The sequence below is a fragment of the Apium graveolens genome, chromosome 1 (assembly GCF_009905375.1).
Source record: "Apium graveolens cultivar Ventura chromosome 1, ASM990537v1, whole genome shotgun sequence".
NCBI classification, from domain to species: domain Eukaryota; kingdom Viridiplantae; phylum Streptophyta; class Magnoliopsida; order Apiales; family Apiaceae; genus Apium; species Apium graveolens.
In genome coordinates this window covers 142,829,139-142,850,254 of record NC_133647.1, presented here as the reverse complement: position 1 = coordinate 142,850,254, position 21,116 = coordinate 142,829,139, and the positions used below count along the sequence as shown (strand labels likewise).

The 21,116-nt window shown below is 41.4% G+C and overlaps 2 protein-coding genes across 3 annotated transcripts; one reads left to right on the top strand and one right to left on the bottom strand.

The window, feature by feature from the left end:
- Positions 1-6,988: 6,988 nt before the first annotated feature.
- LOC141707687 (uncharacterized) lies at positions 6,989-8,617 on the bottom strand. Its single transcript, XM_074511006.1, has one exon. The coding sequence runs from the start codon at positions 8,615-8,617 to the stop codon at positions 6,989-6,991; it is 1,629 nt and encodes a 542-aa protein (XP_074367107.1).
- A 3,641-nt stretch (positions 8,618-12,258) lies between these two features.
- LOC141667697 (histone-lysine N-methyltransferase ATX2-like) lies at positions 12,259-13,776 on the top strand. 2 transcript variants are annotated; one of them, XM_074474294.1, is made up of 5 exons: positions 12,259-12,574; positions 12,647-12,724; positions 13,026-13,097; positions 13,381-13,484; positions 13,564-13,776. In XM_074474294.1, exons 1-5 carry the CDS (start codon positions 12,572-12,574, stop codon positions 13,712-13,714), a joined length of 408 nt encoding a protein of 135 aa, XP_074330395.1. In that variant the 5' UTR covers positions 12,259-12,571; the 3' UTR covers positions 13,715-13,776. The 2 variants fall into 2 exon arrangements, with proteins under 2 accessions (XP_074330395.1, XP_074330401.1); XM_074474300.1 differs by lacking the exon at positions 13,026-13,097 and having other exon boundaries at positions 12,288-12,574.
- The last annotated feature ends 7,340 nt before the right edge of the window (positions 13,777-21,116 follow it).

Here is a 21,116-nt window from a genome sequence, read left to right as displayed (position 1 = left end):
CACCTCTACGTGATGAAGAAAATTTCTTTGATGAGGTCTCCTTCCAATTTTCCACCTCCCCTGAACCTTCTCCAATCCCCTTCCTACACTGGGAAGTTTCTGATAGTGAATTAGATTTTGATTGGGATGAATTCGAACCATGCAATGAAGCTGTGAAGAAACGTTTCAGGAAGGAACATGGGAAGTTTTTCTGTGTGGGTCTGTCTTCAGCTTGTTCAGATGAGCAACTAGGATGGCTCATGGAGTTTTATGATATGGAAGGCATATGGGCGCGCCCTTTGAGCATGACGCGGCCCCATATCTTTAATTATGGGAGGAATTTTAAGATTCCTAGAATGGTAACCAGCCCAAAGCTGGTATCTTTGGGTATAGGCGCGCCCTTACACCCCTATCTTAGGGAAGTGATAGAACTTTACGACGTGGCTCCACTCCAACTTTCTCCCAACAGCTACAAGTTTATTCTGGCCCTGTTCATTCTCTATACGGACCTAGGCTTCCCTCAACCTTCCATGACTGAAGTTGCTTATTTCTTTAACCTAAGAAAATATGACCACGGGTACTATTACTTGGTTGTAGACAAACAACACAACAAGAAAGGTTTCTCCTCTGGCAAGCTTAGTCATGAGAAAGGCTGGAAGGAAAACTTCTTCTATTTATATGACGTTCCCAGAATAAGGATAAGATTCAACAAGTCACCAAGTAAGGGTGCGCCCTTTACTTCTTTCCTCGCATTATTTTTATGTTGTTTCTTCCTTTTCACATCTTTATATTTTTTCAGACAGACCAGTGGCCAAACCCCTTAAGGGCGAGCCCAAAAAATGAGCTGAAGCCCTACTCAGAGTGGCTGCTGAAAGGTGGAACCTAAAGACCTTAGTTACCCGGACTAACCTGATGCGAGTCAGAATCCTTTCTGACCAAGTGGGGACAAAGTATAAATATGTAAAGTTTAGGAAAGGCGCCCCTATTTCCCGTATAATCGACCTAGATAGCGAGGAAGAGGCTGAAGAAGAAGAAGCAGATGACAGCTCTTTTCAAGGCCAATATCCTTCAGGTTCAACAACCTGTATATCCTAAAGGCGCGCCTTTCTATCATTGGCGCGTCCTATTTCTTTTCCAGTTAACCTTTATATTGGCATACTGGATATAAATTTCTGTTTATGTAGTTAAACTTTCCCCCTCTCAGGGCGCGCCCTTTTATTCTAGGCGTAGCATTTTATACATATTTATCAATGTTGTCTTTATCAATTGCTTTTATTTATTGCCCCGTTCAACATACTTAACTGTCATGCTCAATTGACATGTTCTATGTTTTATGCAGAAATGGCTCCTCCAAGAATTCCTAAGTCTTTTGGGGCGCGCCCTGGTGACAAATCCAAGCCTAAACCGAAAAAAGACGCTCCTGCAGCACCGACATCCATCCCCAATCCAACTCCTATTCCCCAAATAACTTCTGTCTTAAAAAGGTCCGTGATCGACCTTACAAATAAATAGGGTGTGCCTAAGAGGCATAGAGCAGAGGGCGCGCCTTCTGGCTCATCTGCTGCGTTGAACGCTCTTGGCCCCATGGGTTCCCCTCATGTTTCGGATGAAGAAGTGGAACAATGGCAAGCTATGGATTTGGGAGATGCTGCTCGTGCTTCTATAAAAGCATCTTGCCAATTGTTCATCCACTCCACTCGAGTGGTGGATAAGTTACTTGAGGAGGGGGCGTGCCTAGAGAGGCTGCAGGGTGACAACAACATTCTGAGGAACACCCTCAAAGACAAAGACTTTCTGCATGCCAAGGATATTAAAGCTAAGGACTCCGAGATTTCTTTTCTCAAGGATGAGGTGGCCAATCTTACTTCTCAGTTGGAGATTGCCAACAAAAAGGCTACCTCTCTTCATACTGAGCTTGGTGGAGCCAACCTGACGATTGAGTACCTCGAGGAGCAACAGAAAACAGGCTGGCCAGATGAAAAGAGGGAAATGGCTGATGAAGCATTTGCCAATGGCTTCCACTTCTATAGGGTTGGTTTTGTGGCCAATGACCCTGATTACACTTTCGAGAAGTTTGGAGAGGAGACAGTTGCCGAGATGGTGGAGTTTAAGAAAGAGCATGCTGCTGAAATCAAGGCGAGGAGGATAGAACTTGGGTTGGAGGAGGAAGAAGTCGAGGGCGCGCCACAAGAGGAAATCCCCAAGGACGCACCTGAAGCTGGTACCACTGTTCCTCTTCAAACCATTCCTCCAACAGATCAATCTCAAGGCGCGCCTTGATTTATGTCTTTCCTTTATTTTTACTCAAGTTTCAAATACTTCTGAGGAGCCAGCCCTCTTTTGATGCTGTGCAAAGTTGTATGACTTATCTTTCTGCTACCCTTTTACTTTTTGCATGTATGGCTCGATGTTAATTTTATTCTTCCCTATATGCATAAAAATTTGTTAAGGCATTTTGATTTTTTTCTTGGCCATTTATAAAAAACATGACTCATATTTGCACGATGGCGCGCCCTTATATCATCACAAACCTTGTTAGTACATTATAACTGATGTTGCTACAAGGCACGCCCTTTGATAGCAGAGCTTATTTATTTAGCACATTCGTGGGTGTTTTATATGATCTCGAAGTTGTTATCGTCCCTTTTATCGTAGCACTTAAATATGAGGGCGCGCCATTATGCAAATAACACGTACTTTTTCTTATCAGTAATGCCTTCGCGACTTTTTATTTACTTATCAGTTCAAGGGCGCGCCTTAATTCGATTAGCTTTTGCTTTAGCTAATTTTACTGTCCATGTACATTTATTCCTTTCACCCTTGAATACTATGTTTATCTTGATTATGAAGCATAAATTATTAGACAGGGCGCGCCTCAACATAGGGCGCGCCTCTGATGTTTTTCAAATGAGAAATGTTATGTCAAGCAAATAAAGCAATTTGAAGTAACTTTTCCCTTTTATTGATAATGCGCTCTAGTGTACAAATTACACCAGTCCCATAACTACTATGCTTTATGGGGAAATTATTTGAAAATTTTTCCTTCCTTCTGCTAGTTCCAAGGTTTGCAGTCACATGTACTACCCCCTAGGCTAGGAGGAATTTGTTTGCTACTAGCCTATTACGTAAGAATCAAAATAAGATAACAAGGGGGATACAACCACACCCTACTGATACTACTTCCGTAAATGTTCTGCATTCCATGCTCGAGGAATAAGTTTACCATCTAGATCTTCTAAGCGATAGGTTCCCTTCCAGAGTATAGCCTTAACTTTGTACGGTCCTTCCCAATTAGCTCCAAGCACCCCGTGTTGAGCTATCTTAGTGTTAGGCATAACCTTTCGCAACACAAGATCTCCAACCTTGAACGGTACAGATTTTATCCTTTTATTGAAATACCTTGCGACTCTCTGCTGATATGCAACAAGCTTCAATTGAGCATTCGTTCGGGCTTCGTCTAACATATCCAAGTGGAGCCTCTGGTTAACTTCTGCATCTTCCTCGATAAACACGTCTCTCCGTAGGGATCCCGCTCCTACCTCCACGGGAACCATGGCCTCATACCCATAAGTCAGCCAAAAGGGGGTTTCTCCTGTGGTCGATCTAGGGGTCGTATTGTAAGACCAAAGGACCATGGGCATCTCTTCTGGCCAATCTCCTTTTTTCTCTTCTAATTTTGCCTTCAAGGTGTGTTTTATGATTTTGTTTGTGGCTTCTGTCTGACCATTACTCTGCGGATGATAAACCGCGGCGAAGTCTTTTTTAATCATTAAGTCCTCACAGAGCTTCCTTAACTCTTTACTATCAAACTGCTTTCCATTATCTGAGATGAGTTTGTAGGGGATACCGAACCTGCATACTATGGAATTGAACACAAAATCCCTTATCTTCTTTTCCGTGATCATGGCTAGTGGCATAGCCTCTGCCCATTTGGTGAAGTAGTCCACCGCCACCACGGCGTATTTCACACCCCCCTTCACTTTGGGCAACTCTCCAATGAGATCGATTCCTCATATGGCAAAAGGCCAGGGACTCGCCAACGCGGTAATGTTAGATGTCGGGGCGTTGGAATAGTTGGCAAATCGCTGGCAACGATCACAAGCCCAAACAAAATTGAAAGCGTCTTCTTTCATAGTCGGCCAGTAATATCCTTGTCTGAGCACTTTTAGTGCCAAGGAACCACCCCCCGAGTGATTGCCACAAATCCCTTCGTGCACCTCTTTGAGAATATAATTTCCTTCTTCCATATCTACACAACGTAACAGTGGCTGGTTGAATCCTCTCTTGTATAGTACCCCGTCATATTCGACATACTTTGCGGCCTGGTAACGAAGGCCTCGAGCCTGTAGTTTGTCTTATGGTACAGCTCCTATTTGAATATAGTTATGAATGGGGGTCATCCAACTTTCTTGTGGGATGTCTTGCATCTGAAACGCCACCACCTCTGGAATACTTGGGATTTCTTGGATTCTCAAAGGGATTTGTCCAAGTTGAACGCTGTCCATCTGTGACCCCATCTTGGCCAAAGCATCCGCGTTACTATTTTCTTCTCGCGGAACACTTTCTAGCCTGGCATTTGAATTTTTTTTCAGTAGGCGTTGCGCACATCTCATATATAGCTCTGTTCGTGGTCCTCGGGCTTGGAAACCTCCGTTGACCTGGTTCACAACTAATTCGGAATCGCTCCGAACTATCATATTCACGGCCCCTACCTCCAGAGCTAATTTCAGACCGTTGATCAAGGCTTCATACTCAGCATCATTGTTAGTAGCATAGAACTTGAAATGGATAGAACTCATCAAACGGTGTCCCTCCGGAGTGATCAAGACAATTCCGGCACCTGATCCATTGTTGTTCACGGCCCCGTCCACATGTAATATCCACCAAGGGTGTGGGAGTTCCTGCCTCTTTTCATCCCGGTGACTTCCTTGCGAGGTTGGTTCTGCCAACACTATGGCCTTATCATCGACTTCTGCATCGAACTCAAGTATGAAATCAGCCAGCGCTTGTCCCTTGATTGCCGTGCGAGGAAAATATTCCAAATCGAATTGTCCCAGCTCCACTGCCCATTTTAACATTCTCCCTGACGCTTCGGGTTTATGTAGAATATGCCGAAGCGGGTAAGCGGTGCGAACTTCTAGTCGGTAAGCCTGAAAGTATGGTCTTAGCTTTCGTGTTGCAAGAATAAGTGCGTACACTAGTTTCTCCATGTTGGTATATCCGATTTCTGCATCCAACAACCTTTTGCTCACATAGTATACGGGCCACTGGTGGCTTGCTTCTTCCTTTACCAATACCGCGCTGACGGAATATTCCGACACTGCCAAATAAAGAATCAATGTCTCTCCGTCTTCTGGTTTGGCCAACATCGGAGGATTTCCCAACTGCTCTTTGATTTTCAGAAAAGCTTCTTCACACTCAGGAGTCAACAAGAAATCCTTCCCCCTTCCTTTGATTGCCTTGAAGAATTCTTTGCACCTATCCGATGACTTTGAGATAAATCGATTCAGGGCCGTAATCCTTCCCGTCAGGCTCTGTACTTGTTTGACGCTGGTGGGAGATTTCATTTCTAGCAGAGCTTTGATTTTTTCCGGGTTAGCCTCAATCCCCCGGTGGTTGACCATGAATCCTAATAATTTTCCCGACTCCACGCCGAACACACACTTCTGTGGGTTTAATTTCATCTTATATTTTTTCAGAATATGGAACATTTCAGCTAAGTCGGCGATGTGGTCTTCTGCCTTTTTCGATTTTACGAGCATGTCATCCACATACACTTCCATTATTTTCCCAATCTTTGATAAGTGGCGCCGGCGTTGATCAGACCAAATGGCATTCCGATATAGCAGTAGAGCCCTCTATCAGTGATAAAAGAGGTGTGTTCCTGGTCCGGCACATACATAAGGATTTGGTTATACCCGGAGTATGCGTCCATGAAGCTGAGCAAGGCATGTCCTGCCGTGGCATCGACCAACTGATCAATTCTTGGTAGGGGAAAACTATCTTTCGGTAACACCTTATTTAGATCGGTGAAATCCATGCATGTTCACCATTTGCCGTTGGGCTTTTTTACCAACGCCGGGTTTGCTAGCCATTCTGGGTAGAAGGATTCCCGGATTAGTCCGACATCCAAGAGCCTATCTACTTCCTCTGCTAGGGCTATAGCTCTCTCTCTGCTTACGGCCCTTCGTTTATGTCGAAACCCCTTATGCTTGGGGTCGATATTCAATCGGTGGCATATTATCTCTGGATCAATTCCTACCATATCAGAATGGCTCCATGCAAATACATCAAGGTTCACCAACAGAAATATTGAAAGACCTTCCTTCAACCTTGGTGCCAACTGGGATCCTATTCTCAAAACCTTACTCAGATCTTTTTCATCGACAGGGATTTTGATCGTATCTTCTGCTGGCCCCATCTTTTCCGTCGGCATTGGTATCCGGGGATCCAGGTCAGGCGAATCACGAATTTCATTATCTTGTAGAGAAGGCGCATCCCCTTTAGGAGGAACGTCGACTTCGTTAGAAGGCGCGCCTTACATAGCAGGGGCATCAACTTCTTTAGTATGTTTTGCGGGTAAGGGTGCTCCTTCAGGGGGAAGGGCATCATCCTGTTCGAGGCTTTGCAAGACATCGAATCTCCCTTCTAATCGTTCCCCATGGAAAACTGTTTGGACTATGGTATCCATCGCCTCTTCCAACATCTCACTTCTGATCGCGTCTTCCAAGTACAACATTGTTGGGGGCAACCCGGAGGGATGCTCATCTTCCTGCTCAACATAATAGTGGACTCGGATTTCCTCGATTGGCTGCTCAATGCTTTTTCCTTGATCTACGTCCGGAGTATCTTCGGCATGGGAGTCTTTTCTAAAGCCTTTCATAGCTTGCCTGTAGCACTCCCGAGAGTCATACTGGGAACCCTGTATACTTCCCACCCCATTTGGCGTTGGAAATTTGATAGTTAGGTGGTGGATTGAAGTGATAACTCTCATCTCCCGCAGAAAAGGTCATCCCAACAACACGTTGTGGGATGATTCCTGATTCAGGACCTTAAATTCAAGCATCTTTGTTACCGACAATGGGCTTTCCCCTAAAGTACATGGCAGCTGTATCGATCCCATGACTCTAACTCCTGCGCCTGAAAAACCATAGACCCACGAGTCTTCCCCCGACATATCCTGATCAGGTAGTCCCATCTTTTTGAAGGTGCTGTAATAGAGGATGTTTGCCGAGCTTCCATTATCCACGAAGGCTCTATGAACATTTTTGGTTCCGATTTGGATGGAAATAACCAGCGCATCATTGTGGGGATGATGTACCCATCGGGCATCTGCTTCTCTAAAGGTGATATCCATGGACTCACCCTTAAATACTTTGGGCGGCCGAGTTTCCACCCTATGAATGTCCGTGAGAAGCCTGGACCGGGCTTCCCTAGCGTATCTTGCTAAGGATCGGTTGCTGCATTCCATCCCGGGATCTCCCCCGTAGATTGTTCGGATACTGCCATCCCTGATAAATTTACTTTCCTCTAGGATATCATTGTTCGACCCGCGCGGGGCTCGTCTTTCTTCCTCCCTTGTTCTGTCATCCTTGTGCTTCCTTACTTCCTTAACTACCCATTCTCCGAGGTATCCTTCCTTGATAAGCGCTTCGATTTGATCTTTTAAATGTCGGTACTCATGCGTGTTATGTCCAGATAATTCATGGTATTCGCAATATTTTTTCTTGTCTTTGTTTTGCCATGATGATAAAGCTTCAGGTTTTCTAAATAGCCCTTTATTTTTGTTTACTTCGTAGATATGCTCGATAGATACGACCAAAGGTGTGTACTGGCTTGTCCTGTAGTCATAGTTTGAGGGAGGACTCCATCCCCTCCTTGTGCTTGCTGTATTCACCCGGTCTGGGATTCGACTGCTTCTTCGGTACCTTGGGCTTGGAGACCTATCCCTCTTCCTTCCTTTACTTCTCTGACTTGACTGTGAAGTCGGTTGCACTTCTGCCAGAGATTGTTCTATAGCTTTAAAAGATTCAGCTAAAGCGAAGACATCTGCTAGAGTAGCCAGGTCTTTCCCTTGCAAGTGCTTCCAAAAGTCCGAGCCAACCCTTAATCCTGCGATCAAGAAGCTTTTCAGGGCTTCATCTGATGCTCCCCTCACGCTAGTGGATTCAGCGTTGAACCTTTTGAAGTACGATGTCAAGCTTTCATTTTCCCTTTGCCTAACATTGGCAAGCGTGGTGACAGAGGGCGCGTATCTCACCGCGGCTTGGAACTTGGTTAAGAACAGAGTCTTCATCTGATCCCATGAGGTGATCACTCCTGGCCCGAGCTTTTGAAACCACTGCTGGGCACTTTCTCTAAAGGTTGCCTCCAAGAGACGGCATCGAGCCAAGTCCCGGACTTGGTACACATCCATTTCTATATTAAAACGACCCAGGAATTCCACCGGATCTGAGTTTCCATGGAAGTGGAGATCGCTAGTAGTGTTGCGATACCCGGCCGACAACTGTGCCTCTCTTACTGTCACCGAAAATGGGGAAGGGATTTCAGCTGTGGCCGTCACCCTGCCTTCCAGGTGGTTAAGTAGCTTTTTTAAATCTCCCACATTAAAAGTTCCCACGCCCGGACTGGTCTGCATTTGAGGCTCCGGACCTTGGGGCTGTAATGGAGGTACCTCCACTTGATTTCCTCCGGGAAGGGCTTGCTACTGGTTCGTATTCTGGGCGTCTTCGGGTATCACAATTACTTCAGGATTTCATCCTTGATTTCTCCCTTGATTCTCTTCTCCACCTTGGCCGCGGCCCCGAGCCATACCGCGATCATAGTTTTCCATGTCCCTATGATTATCATGCTCCGCATAGTCATAGCTGCCTGCTTGGTTATTCCAGCGGGGATCAAGACGGCCACGGTAGTTATCGCGACGATAGCCCTCTAAGTATCTACCTCGGCCTCCACCTCTTCCCCTCCATTGAGGCTTTCTCCAATGATCGTTTTCGTACCCACGACCATATCGATCCAGCAATCTGCGGGGAGGAGCTCTCTCATGATCGCGGTGCCGCTCCCGATCTTCCTCGGAATTCAGGGGCACACGCGTTGGATCGCGGTACCGCTCCCGATTTTCCTGGGAATCCAGGGGCACACGCGTTGTATCATGGGGCGTCACTTCTCCGCGATCAGCTTCTTTCTGCCATTCAAGTAACAACATTCTTAAATCATCATCGCCCAAGCGGATCCCCAGGCGATCTTTCAAAGCTGCGAAGCCCCGCTGCTGATTCTCTGGCATCGACTCCGCCTGTCGGCGTTCTTCGAGACTACGTCCAGACCGGTGCGGATGGGTGGCTCCCCGGGTATCTGCTCGCAGAATTTCCCGACCATCAGCATCTTCTTCCACTAGTTCGATGATTGGGGACGTGTCATTGGAATAGTCTAGGCGCCGCGGGGTTATCGGCACATACCCCCCTTCGGTGCGGCCATGGTCGGCTGATGCATCCCTATCAGTCACGGGTGCTTTTCCAGGTGCATGAGTCTCACGGCCGCAGCGAAGACCCCTCCTGGCCTTGCGCCGCTCTACCGTGCTTAACCTTGAATCAAAGCCGTTCAAAGCATCGCCCATGCGATACAGTTGTTCCATTAAGTCGGCGTTGCTGATGAGCACAGGCGGCTGTCCCCCGACATCCGGTGTGGGGCGATCAGTCATTGGCGGAACATAGGGTTCGTATTCATAGCCGTGATCATAATCTTCTTCAGAACTTCCGTCATAAAAACTTCCATCACGATATTGAGACATCTTTCCTCCCAGATGCAGATCAGGTTCAGGCCCCTCCTTCTAGCGCCAATTTGTTGACGGAGGAATTTAGGAACAACAAAACTTGAGGTTAGTAGCTGGAAACAAGATCTGTGATGGCAGTTCTTCGTCGGAAAGGTGAGCAGTAACCGATGGATCCGATGAACAGTATTCGTCGGAAAAGATGAACAGTGTTTAGTGGTGATAATTATTGGGGGCTGAGATTGCTTAGGGTTAGTGGTGGCTCTTTTGCGCTCTCGCTTCTTACCCCTTACAATTTGCCTACGTACCCCTATTTATAGGGGATCAAGTCCACGTAGTTCTTGGGGAACAAGAAACCTAATGGGCTTAGATTTCTTATCCCGAGGCCCAGTAGGAAACCCACTGGAAACCGTCTTCTACTATCTTTAGGAATGTCCGCCGATGAGGCCCAACCACAAAGGCCCAAGGCTCGTCCGCGGCTTGGAGAATTCACGGTTGAGGCATCTCCCTGGCCAAGGATAAACCTCCGCTACCAGCTGTTTCTCTAGTTCGCGGACGCAGGTATAGCCGTGGTTCACCCCAAATGTTGGACGCATCCTTATCCCCCGATAAGGAGCCCCTACCAGATTATAGGACAAGTGATCCCAAGCTTTTGGGTGCAAAGTGCAGGATACTCCGAAGTCTCCCAACGAGGACACCCGTTAACTACAAAGACAGAGCTCCCAACACACCAGATTTCACCCCGCATCCCCAATGAGGACACCCATTGACTACAGGAGGAGGCCTTCAGTCCAGGCATACACCTGGAGGTCTCTGACCACGGACACCGCCTTTTAGGGATGACAAAATAATCCGATCCGACGGATATCCGATCCGAAACCCGAAATTTTGGATATACCGAACCCGATTTTTTGGATTTGGATTTGGATATGGATTTAATTTTTAAACCCAAAAATTTTTGGATTTGGATTTGGATATTAGGTATACCGATCCGAAACCCGATCCGAAATCCGAAACGCTATCCGAACCCGATCCGAACCCGATCCGAACCCGAAATCCGAAAAGAAACCCGAATTATTAAATATAAAATATATATATATAATATTAAAATTTTATATATTACATATTATAATATTATATATATATATTCTATAATTTACCTTATACATATTATTATATAATTTTTAAACATATATTTTTATATTTATGTTAAAAATTAACTAATTATAAAGTTTAATGAAATGTAATTATTCAATCAATTAAATGGGTGATAAGGTTTATAAGGTTAACAAAATATGTTTTAGTAATAAATCTAAAAAACTGGGTATCAATTGAGTTGATTTTTTTAATATTACCTATACATATAATATCACAACTAATGATGTGGTGGAGTGGTTGAAGATGACACATTAAAACTCTTTCTCTACAAGTCGCGTGTTCGATCCCAAGCACTTGCAATATCAATCATTATACAAATTTTCAGATTTCGGGTTCGGGTTTCGGGTTCGGGTTTCGGGTTCGGGTATGAATATCCAATTCAAAAATTTCAGGTTTCGGGTATATCCGAATCCGATCCGAAATCCGATGGATCGGGTTCGGGTATTCAATTTCGGGTATTTTTCGGGTTCGGGTCGGGTTCGGGTATGGATAAAATTTTCGGGTTTGGATATGGATTCTGCAATACCCGATCCGATCCGACCCGATTGTCATCCCTACCGCCTTTCCTGTAGATATGCTACAAGGAGTTTTTCAATAGAGTACCTGCATCAAATAGGTTAGTGATAATAATCTCCATCTTCCTTGAATCTTCCAAAGAGTTCGTACAAGTAGCATGTCAGAGTTGCATTTTGTACCAAGTAGAAGTTAAGGGCGCGCCCTTACATTCCTGTATGTTGGCGCCGCCCTGTGTCATCAGCCTTTGATCTTTTCCTATATCATTCTACATCATAGGGCGCGCCCTAAATTATTCATCGTTAGGTCTTTCTCTAATTCTGTCCAAGCCAAAGTGTAGGTCTATCAAAGCAATCATGTCCGAATAATCTGTCCAAGGAGCCTCCACAGAACAGATTTCAATTAAGGAATTCCTCTCCTCCTTTTCAATAATTAGGCGCGCCTCCTCTTACCATGTGTGAGGGCGCGCCTTTGAGGATAATAGCCACAACCGTTAATCAAATACTCAATCAATGTGGCGCGTTCTTAGGGCGCGCCGTCTTCTTTGTGGAAAGTCAACCTTATCATTTCCTAGATTTCAGGCGTTTATCCTTCGATTTTGCCTATCTTATCAATCTCAATCTGAATATCGTTTATACACATTTTTGGGCATAACATCTATTTTCTATCATTTCCAATTTGTTTGGGATTTCTCCTGTTTTTATTAGATTACCTTTCTACTTCTTACATATACAAACTGTCAAGCAATTGTTTTACCTAGACAAGAAATGTTTAACAGATATGTAGTATATTTTGTATTCTTCGTACAAAATATTTATATCCTGACTATTTTATATTCTTTTTATATCTGTGTTTGCTCTTTTTTTATTATTTAGTCCCGTTAGATTTATATATATTTAATGAATCACTTCTTCTGGTCAAAATGCTTAATGTACTTCGATTGCTCTCTGCTTGACCTTCACCCACCATTAACTTATGAGTGACATTATAAATGGTTAACTTCAGCTTAGCAATAGGTTTAGATAGTAATCTTTGTTGCCTGACAAATGTGACAACAACTGTATAGTTATATAGAATTAATTTTTCATTTGGACAGGAAAATCTGGAATACATGGATATGGAATATTTGCTAAGCAACCACATATAGCTGGAGACATGGTACTATCAATTTGCAGGAGGACTTCATTGTATTAAACCACTAGACAAAGTATATAAATTGTTTTGTTGCAGGTGATCGAATATACTGGTGAAGTTGTTAGAGCTAAAATTGCCGACAGCAGAGAGCGCTTGACATATAATTCAGTTTTGGTGAGTACCATAATAACTCTTTCAAATTATTACACATACACATCTTCTTCATATGCAAATTTGTTTCATTTTAAGTAATAATTCGTCTTGCACCTGAAATAGACACACATTTCTTGTGAAAATAGTGGTACATATATCATACTTGTATTTCGAATGGCATATTGGTATCTATTGCAATGAATATACGTCGATTCGCTTGATTTTATCAAGGCTGAACTGTTTTTCGTGATAGTTCATAGACTACATAGGATTTTTATTGGTGTGACATTTGCACAACTGAGTGAATGTCTGATTTGTCAAGGTACATAAAGACAGCCGCTGGCGTGTCCTTGCAGATGTTAAAAAGTGGTTTTTCTCATCCAAGAAAAACAAGGTTACTTTTATGTCCACTGTTCTGCCTTTGAAAAATCTCTTCAATGTTGGGAATTGAGAATCTAAACGAAGTTTTTTAATAGATGTTTTTGTGTTTTGCTTATAGTAATTTAACTTGCAACATGGATGACTGTTTCTTCAATAAAAATTAAAAATTTAAGTCTGATATTAGTAACAGCATAAAAAACTTAAGTATATCAATCCTAAGTTGTCCCGCAGACACATTTATGATTCTCTTAGGTCTGGGTCCGCATTCTAAGTATGAACTTTTTCTCTGGGTGCAGGCAAATTGTTACTCCAGAATCATTAATGTTAATGGTGATGAGCACGTATTCATATTTTCCAAAAGAGATATAGAGCAATGGGAGGAGCTCACACTTAATTACAGGTTTTCCTCTAAACTCTGCTCTGTATCTTTCTTCTGTGCTAGCAACTTCAGTGCCTAAAAATTTATCTAAAATCTGTAGATTCTTATCAACTGATGAACAACTTGCTTGTCATTGTGGCGTCCCGAGATGCCGGGGTGTTGTAAATGATATCAAGGCAGTGGAACAAGTTGTTGAGCTATGTGTTCGACGCATTGACTTGACAGCAGAGCAGGATAAAAATTGTAAATAGACATCCTGCTAATTTGGATCTGTTCACATTACTCTTTTGTTTAATACACAAGTTTTATCCATTGCTCTGCGGAACCACATTTTATTTGAAGTAGACTCACGCCCATCGTTTCTAGTTTACTCTCATGTACTTCAGTTCAGATTGTCGGTTAAGGGGCAAACAGTTGGTATACAAGCATCTGTAATGCTGTCAAATTCCTAACAACCAATTTTCTTTTTTTTGCTAAATGTTGGGCCTATTAATCTAAACATAGTTATTTGGGTGATTTGATTTTATTATTGAATAAATCAACCTTGCCTTATTGAACGTTGTATTACAGAACTGGTCATAACTGTTATTGCGTGTGTTTAGGAATGAAATAAGAGAGAGATTAATTAGGATCAGATGTCCTGGTTTGTAGCTCATCAGTTAGACAGTCTATATGTAATAGTTATATTCTCATATTGCAAAAGTATCAATTGTAAGGTTTTTCCATATCAGTAATCAAATACACTTTGTATTGTTCATTTTCATATTCTTTTCTATCATCTGGTATCAGAGTAAATTAAACACCTGTGAAGTGCATCCAAAGTTAACAGCGAATGGAGACAAACAGGAACAAGGAGGGGTCGTTTGGTCTAAGCTATCCAATGCTATCGAAAACAAATTATACCCTTTGGGCCATAAAGATGAAAGTTTTTATGCAGGCTCATGGGGTTTGGGAGGCAATAGAACCTAAAGATCCGAAGACTGCAGCAGAGAAGAAGATGGACAAGCGAGCGTTGGCCATTATTTACCAAGGTATCGCAGATGATATGTTGTTAACAATAGCAGAGAAAAAAACATCCAAGGAGACTTGGGGGGAAATTAAGACGCTATGTCTGGGTGCGGATAAGGTGAAAAAAGCTAAAGCTCAAACCCTGAAATCAGAGTTCGAGTCACTTAAAATGAAAGATACGGAGCAGTTAGATGATTTCTGTATGAGACTAAACGGCTTGGTTACAAATATCAGGGCGTTAGGGGAAATAATTGCTGAGGAGTATGTCGTTAAAAAGCTACTAAGGGCTGTCTCATCTAAATTCCTTCAAATTGCGTCTGCAATCGAAGAGTTTGGGAATTTGGATACCATGTCCGTAGAGGAGATTATTGGCTCACTCAAGGCTCATGAGGAACGTTTGAATGGAAAAACGGAGAACAGTGACGGACAACAACTCTTGTTGACAGAGGATGAATGGCCTAAGAGGGAAAGTAACGGCGGGAAACTTCTTCTCACACGAGAAGAATGGCTGAAGAGATCAGGGAAAGATGCCTAAGGCAGTGGGGGTGACTATCACGTGAGAGACAATCGTATGGTTCGTAACAGGAGTCAAGTAAAGTGTTTTAATTGTGCTGCCTACGGTCACTTTGCATACGAGTGCCGCAAGCCAAGAAAAAACAGACAGCAAAGAGGAGAGGCAAACTTGGCCCAGGTAAATGACGAAGAACCCGCACTCTTGATGGCTATGTGCGATAATGGTAAGAAGGATGTGACTGTTGTTACTGAAGGGAAAACGAAAAATACCATTAAGGAGAGAGATGACAATATATTGTATCTTGACAACGGGGCCAGCAATCATATGACAGGCCGTCGAGAGAAGTTCGAAAAACTTGACAAAACAGTGAAAGGGGAGGTAAAGTTTGGTGATGGCTCCTTGGTGAAAATTGAAGGGAAAGGTTCAATCAGGATTATGTGCAAGAATGGGGAAATCAGAGTCTTACATGGAGTCTACTATATACCTACACTTCGAAGCAATATCATAAGTCCGGGCCAATTATCGGAAAAAGGAAATCGAGTAGTCATGAATGGGGAAAATTTGTGGGTTTATGACAGCTGTGGAAGAATGCTTATACAAGTCCAAAGATCTGTAAATCGACTTTATAAGATTCATATTCAAGAAGCAGAGCATTATTGTCTGTTAACGAAGAGTGTGAAAAGGAAACGTGGTTATGGCACAACCGACTCAAACATGTAAATTTCAAGGCAATGCAGTTGATGTCAAGGAATCAGATGGCTCATGGAATGCCAAATATTATTCAACCAAAGGATATCTGTGAAGGATGTCTTATGTCAAAACAAACACATAAGCCATTTCCAACTCAATCTCTTTTCTCTGCAAAGTCTGCTTTAGAATTAATTCATTTGGATTTGTGTGGTCCTATATCTCCTTCCACTCCGGGAGGTAAGCATTATTTTATGCTCCTAGTTGATGATTACAGTCGTATGATGTGGGTTTACCTGCTTAGAACTAAAGATGAGGCTTTAAATTGTTTTAAGAAATTTAAAATGCTTGTTGAGAATGGTGCACAACATGGCATACAAGTTTTGAGGACCGATTGCGGGGGTGAATTTTGTTCCAAGGAATTCAATGATTTCTGTGAGGAACATGGCATATTACGACATTACACGGCACCCTACACAGCATAACAAAACGGTGTAGTAGAGCGCCGCAATTGTACCGTAGTTGCAATGGTCCGAAGTATGCCTAAAGAGAGCCATGTACCAGCTTAATACTGGGGGGAGGCTGTTACTCATGCCATTTATGTTCTAAATAAACTGCCAACACGAGCAATGTCAACCATTACGCCACACGAAGCTTGGTTCGGAACGAAACCAAATGTGAATTGTATCAAGGTGTTTGGTTGTACAGCCTATATGAAGATTCCGGCTGTACATACTAAAAAACTTGATGATAGGAGTAAATTGGTGGTCCATTTTGGCAGAGAACCAGGGACAAAGGCTTTTAGATTGTATGATCCAAAGACTGCCAGCATTCACGTTAGTAGAGATGTTATTTTTGATGAAGATAAGGCATGTGACTGGGGGATTACATCTGAATCTTATTTGGGTAGAGGTGCACAGTTTACACTGGAAAATGATTTTTCAGAGCCTGAGTTGTTACAAGAAGAACACAGCTCAACATCTCAAACGTCAGACACAACACTCACGAGTTCCTCCTCTGAAAATGAAGACGCAGAAACCTCCAGCGTGTCCAGCGATAGTAGTGAACATCCCCAACGTCTTCGATCATTGGATAATATCTATGAACACACAACAGAGGTGGAATTGGCTGAAGATGAACTTCTGTTAATGGGTATTGATGAGCCTATTTGTTTCGAACAAGCAGTAGAGAACAGTGCCTGGAAAGCAGCAATGGATCGTGAGATCGACTCTATTGAAAAAAACAAAACTTGGCAGCTAGTGGATCTTCCTAAGGGACATAAAGCCATAAATATTAAGTGGGTCTATAAGTTAAAGACAGATCAAAATGGAGCAATAACTAAACACGAGGCCCGCCTCGTGGCTAAAGGTTATGTTCAACGCCATGGAATTGACTATGAAGAAGTTTTTGCTCCAGTAACTAGACTTGAAACAGTTCGATTACTTCTGGCATTGGCAGCGAAAAATGATTGAGAAATTCATCATCTTGATGTTAAATCTGCCTTCTTGAATGGAGTCATACAGGAGGAAGTATACGTTACTCAACCAAAAGGTTACGTCAAAGAAGGTTCAGAGCATAAAGTTTACAAATTGCTGAAAGCATTATATGGCCTTCGTCAAGCTTGTCGAGCATGGTACTCTCGTCTCAATCAATGTTTGATGAAGCTTGGTTTTATTAATTGGCCTTATGAGTACGCAGTCTACACGAAAAAGGAAGGTGATCATTGTTTAATTGTTGGTGTTTACGTGGATGATTTACTAGTCACTGGAACAAGCTTGTCGCACATTGCCAAATTCAAGGGGGAAATGAGTCATGAATTTTGTGGCGCCCTCCAAACCCGGGTCAGAAGTTTGGGGTCCACACACATACCTTAATTATAACCTGCTTATAACAATAATAAAGATAATAATAATATATGCAATGACCCTACTTACCAATCACCACGGACCGCAACAGGTTAAAGTATGCACACAAGCCAAACACACTAATATATTACAAACCGTTCAAATCCCAACTATTTCAAATCCAAAATGAGTATTAAACATTATTACAAACTTTTACAAACTTAAATTATTCCAAAAGAAGCCTACTAGCTCAGCTTTCTCAACCTGAACCCCTAGCTCTCGCGCTGGACTGGGGATCCTCTTTACCAACTGGTTCCTTTTTAACTGGAAAGAATATAAACAACATCGCACGAATGAGCTAACTAGCTCAGCAAGTCACAATGACAAAACTGAGAATAATGATCATCGGGTGAATATGTTTATGATATCAAGTGAACAATGGATTATGATTTAGAATTGGATATTATACTTTTAATTTAAAAACCAAGGTTAGGCTGTTGATCAGTCACGCACTAACCCCGAGCAAGGCACACATCATTGCTCTAACTACTGGATCCAAGGCACACATTGGCCTAACTTGACCATTATATGGTCTGACCACGAATCTGGTCCACAATTTTATAAAAACAATCCAATTCTAACATAATAACAGAATATGCAATAGTAAACAATAACCGAAATCATTAACAACAATAAATGTTTAACAATGAAAGGGTTTCAATCCTTGTAAGGATCAATAAGGCAATTTAAAAGCTTGGATGCTGGGTAATGAAAGAATTGGATACAAAGGAATCAACGTTTCAAGGTTTCAAGGATTCGATCTTTCAAAGTATAAGATACCATGGGTTGAGTATACAATAGTTTATTTCAGTGTTTGGTATTTAGTTTGTATGTATTTGTAGAGTAGTATCGTAGATTTGTGGTTCTTGTTTGGGTATACAATAATCAATGGATTAGAAAGAATATGATTCATGGCTCAAGGACAATAACTGAAATCAGGATTTAGGTTTCTGTGCTTCAAAGCACTTGCAATATCACAGGATTATCAAGTACTACAATATCTCGAGAAAGTTCAGAACACTTGCCTGGTATTTGCTTACTACACTGCACTCGCTTCCAATCACAACCGTTTTACTCCTCAACTACCTGTTTCCCTTTCCTACGTCTTGCCTCTTTTGCTCACATATCATAAGCATCTATCAATAATTTACTCATGTAATTCTATTCAACACATACTTCTATCTACCCTTCGTTTTACCCAAATCCGATTAACGGATTGAAAGTTATGCAATAATCAAGTAAACACCGAATATATAGACCGATAGTCAATTAATAAGTCACATGTAGCACATAATACATCACGTAATCAATGATATATTATTTATAAAGAAGTCTCGGGTCATAAATAGGCTTTCTGGTATTTAAAATGATTTTTAAAACATTTTTCGGAATTAAAACGGGTCGTTGGATCAATTTCGGGTTAATAAACAGGGTTCGGTTGGCCCATTCTGGCTCCGAAATAATTTTAGAATAATTATCGAGCCTTGGAAATAATTTAGAATAATATTTTAAAGCTCGAAACTATTTTTCAGAATTTTTAAATCATTTTTAAATAATTAAATCTAATTAAATAACTAATTAAAATCAATTAATAATTAATTAAATCAATTAATCAATTAATTTTCGAATTAATTGACCAATTAATCAATTATAAATTAACTGAAATTAATTAATTAATTAATTTAGATTTATTTGTGAATTAAAAATAATTTTCAGAATTAAAATAATAATTTTTAGAATTTTCAAAAATTAAAAACGAATTTTTATAATAAAAATAAATAGGAAATATGATTTTTAAACATTTTATAAACAGGAATCCTAAATTTGCAAAGTCTGGAAACTTCAGGGACCTAACTGTATCGTCCCCAAAAGTCCAGGGACCAAACTGCAATTTTACACCCCGTCGCCGGAAAACAGTCGGGTTCGCCGGAGAACACGATTCCGACCTCCTCACCTTACCACAAGCTCCAGATCACCTCTACAAATTACCAGGAATACAATCATGCAATCAAAACAACCTAACAATCCCTGAGTTGGCCGGAAGTTGGCCGTGAAGTTTTCCGATTTCCGGCGAACATCGGAAAACTTCAAAACACAACTCCCTTCTCTACAGACCTCGTTGGTTCATGAAACTTATACGACTAGATTGCAAATTTCATAGAGAACACAACCCACTATAACACAACATCAATCTATCACAGGATAAGAAACCCCCAAATTTCAATTAAGAACATTCATACGGGTTATAAACCCTAATTTTGAAATTCGAAAATTAAACCCACTTTTGAGCATGTTATTGAACTCCAAATCAGACGTATGACATATGAAAATCATCAGGAAAACAAGCTCTACAACATGCAATCATCAAATCATACAAACAATCATCCGAACAAAAATTCATATTTTTAATAAAATAAATTCGAAAATAAATAAATTTTTAGAAATATAACCTTGATTTCTGCAGTGAAACAAAGCTCAGAATCTAATAGAACACCTCAAATCCTTCGTTTTGGTTACTCAAGCTTTGAAAACAGAGATCGGTAACGCCTTCGTTTTGCTGTTTGATTCTTAGAACAGTTTATGTAATTAGGGCTTTTCTCTGAAAATTATATAATTATCTGTCTGCAAATGATTTTGATACGAAATAAAATACGGTAAAAGGCTATTTATAATTACGGAAAATTAGTATCCCGTTGGATCATTCCAGATATAAAACGGTACGTTTATTTGTAAAAACTGATCCAAACGGTATCGGTTTTCGGGATAATTATCCAAATCAGTACAATTTGTACTGCGGTCTTGGTCTCAGCGCCTGGTTACACGTATTACGAAGTGATAATTGGGATAGTTTAATAAAAAGCTCCCGTTTATCGAAAATACGGGTTTTATTGATTTACCGAAACGAATATTGTATCGAAAATGTTGCGCCGGGATCCGCGCAGGACAAACCGTAAGCCGGATCGAAAAAGTCGAAACATGGAATATGCTCGGAATATTACAATTAGGTTAGGAAGGAGTTCTCGAAAGAGTTTTCGGGTTCCAAAAACGTAACAACGGTTGACGTCGGTTGGTTCCCGTTTTTATAAATAGATTTTAATTACCCGGAAAAAGATTTTAGAAATTTCATATGATTCTTATAAATCCATAAACCAACATAAAAATAATTAGGAAGATATGACAATTATCTATATTTTATTTTGGACATATAAAAATTAAAATACTTAATTAATATTATTTTTGAATATTCAAGTACAGATAACACTTAACAATTAGCTCACAGAATAGATACTGAACACACATAATAATTATATAATAACAAAAATAATTACACGATATATCCCGGATATTACATCCTTCCCCCCTTAAAAGGATTCTGTCCTCAGAATCTCTAAGAAAATAAATGAGGGTATTTTTCTCTCATATCACTTTCTAACTCCCAGGTTGACTCTTCAACCTTTGGGTTTCTCCACAATACTCTTACTAACTTTATCACTTTATTTCTTAATACTTTCTCCCTTTCCTCTAGAATCTCTATTGGAC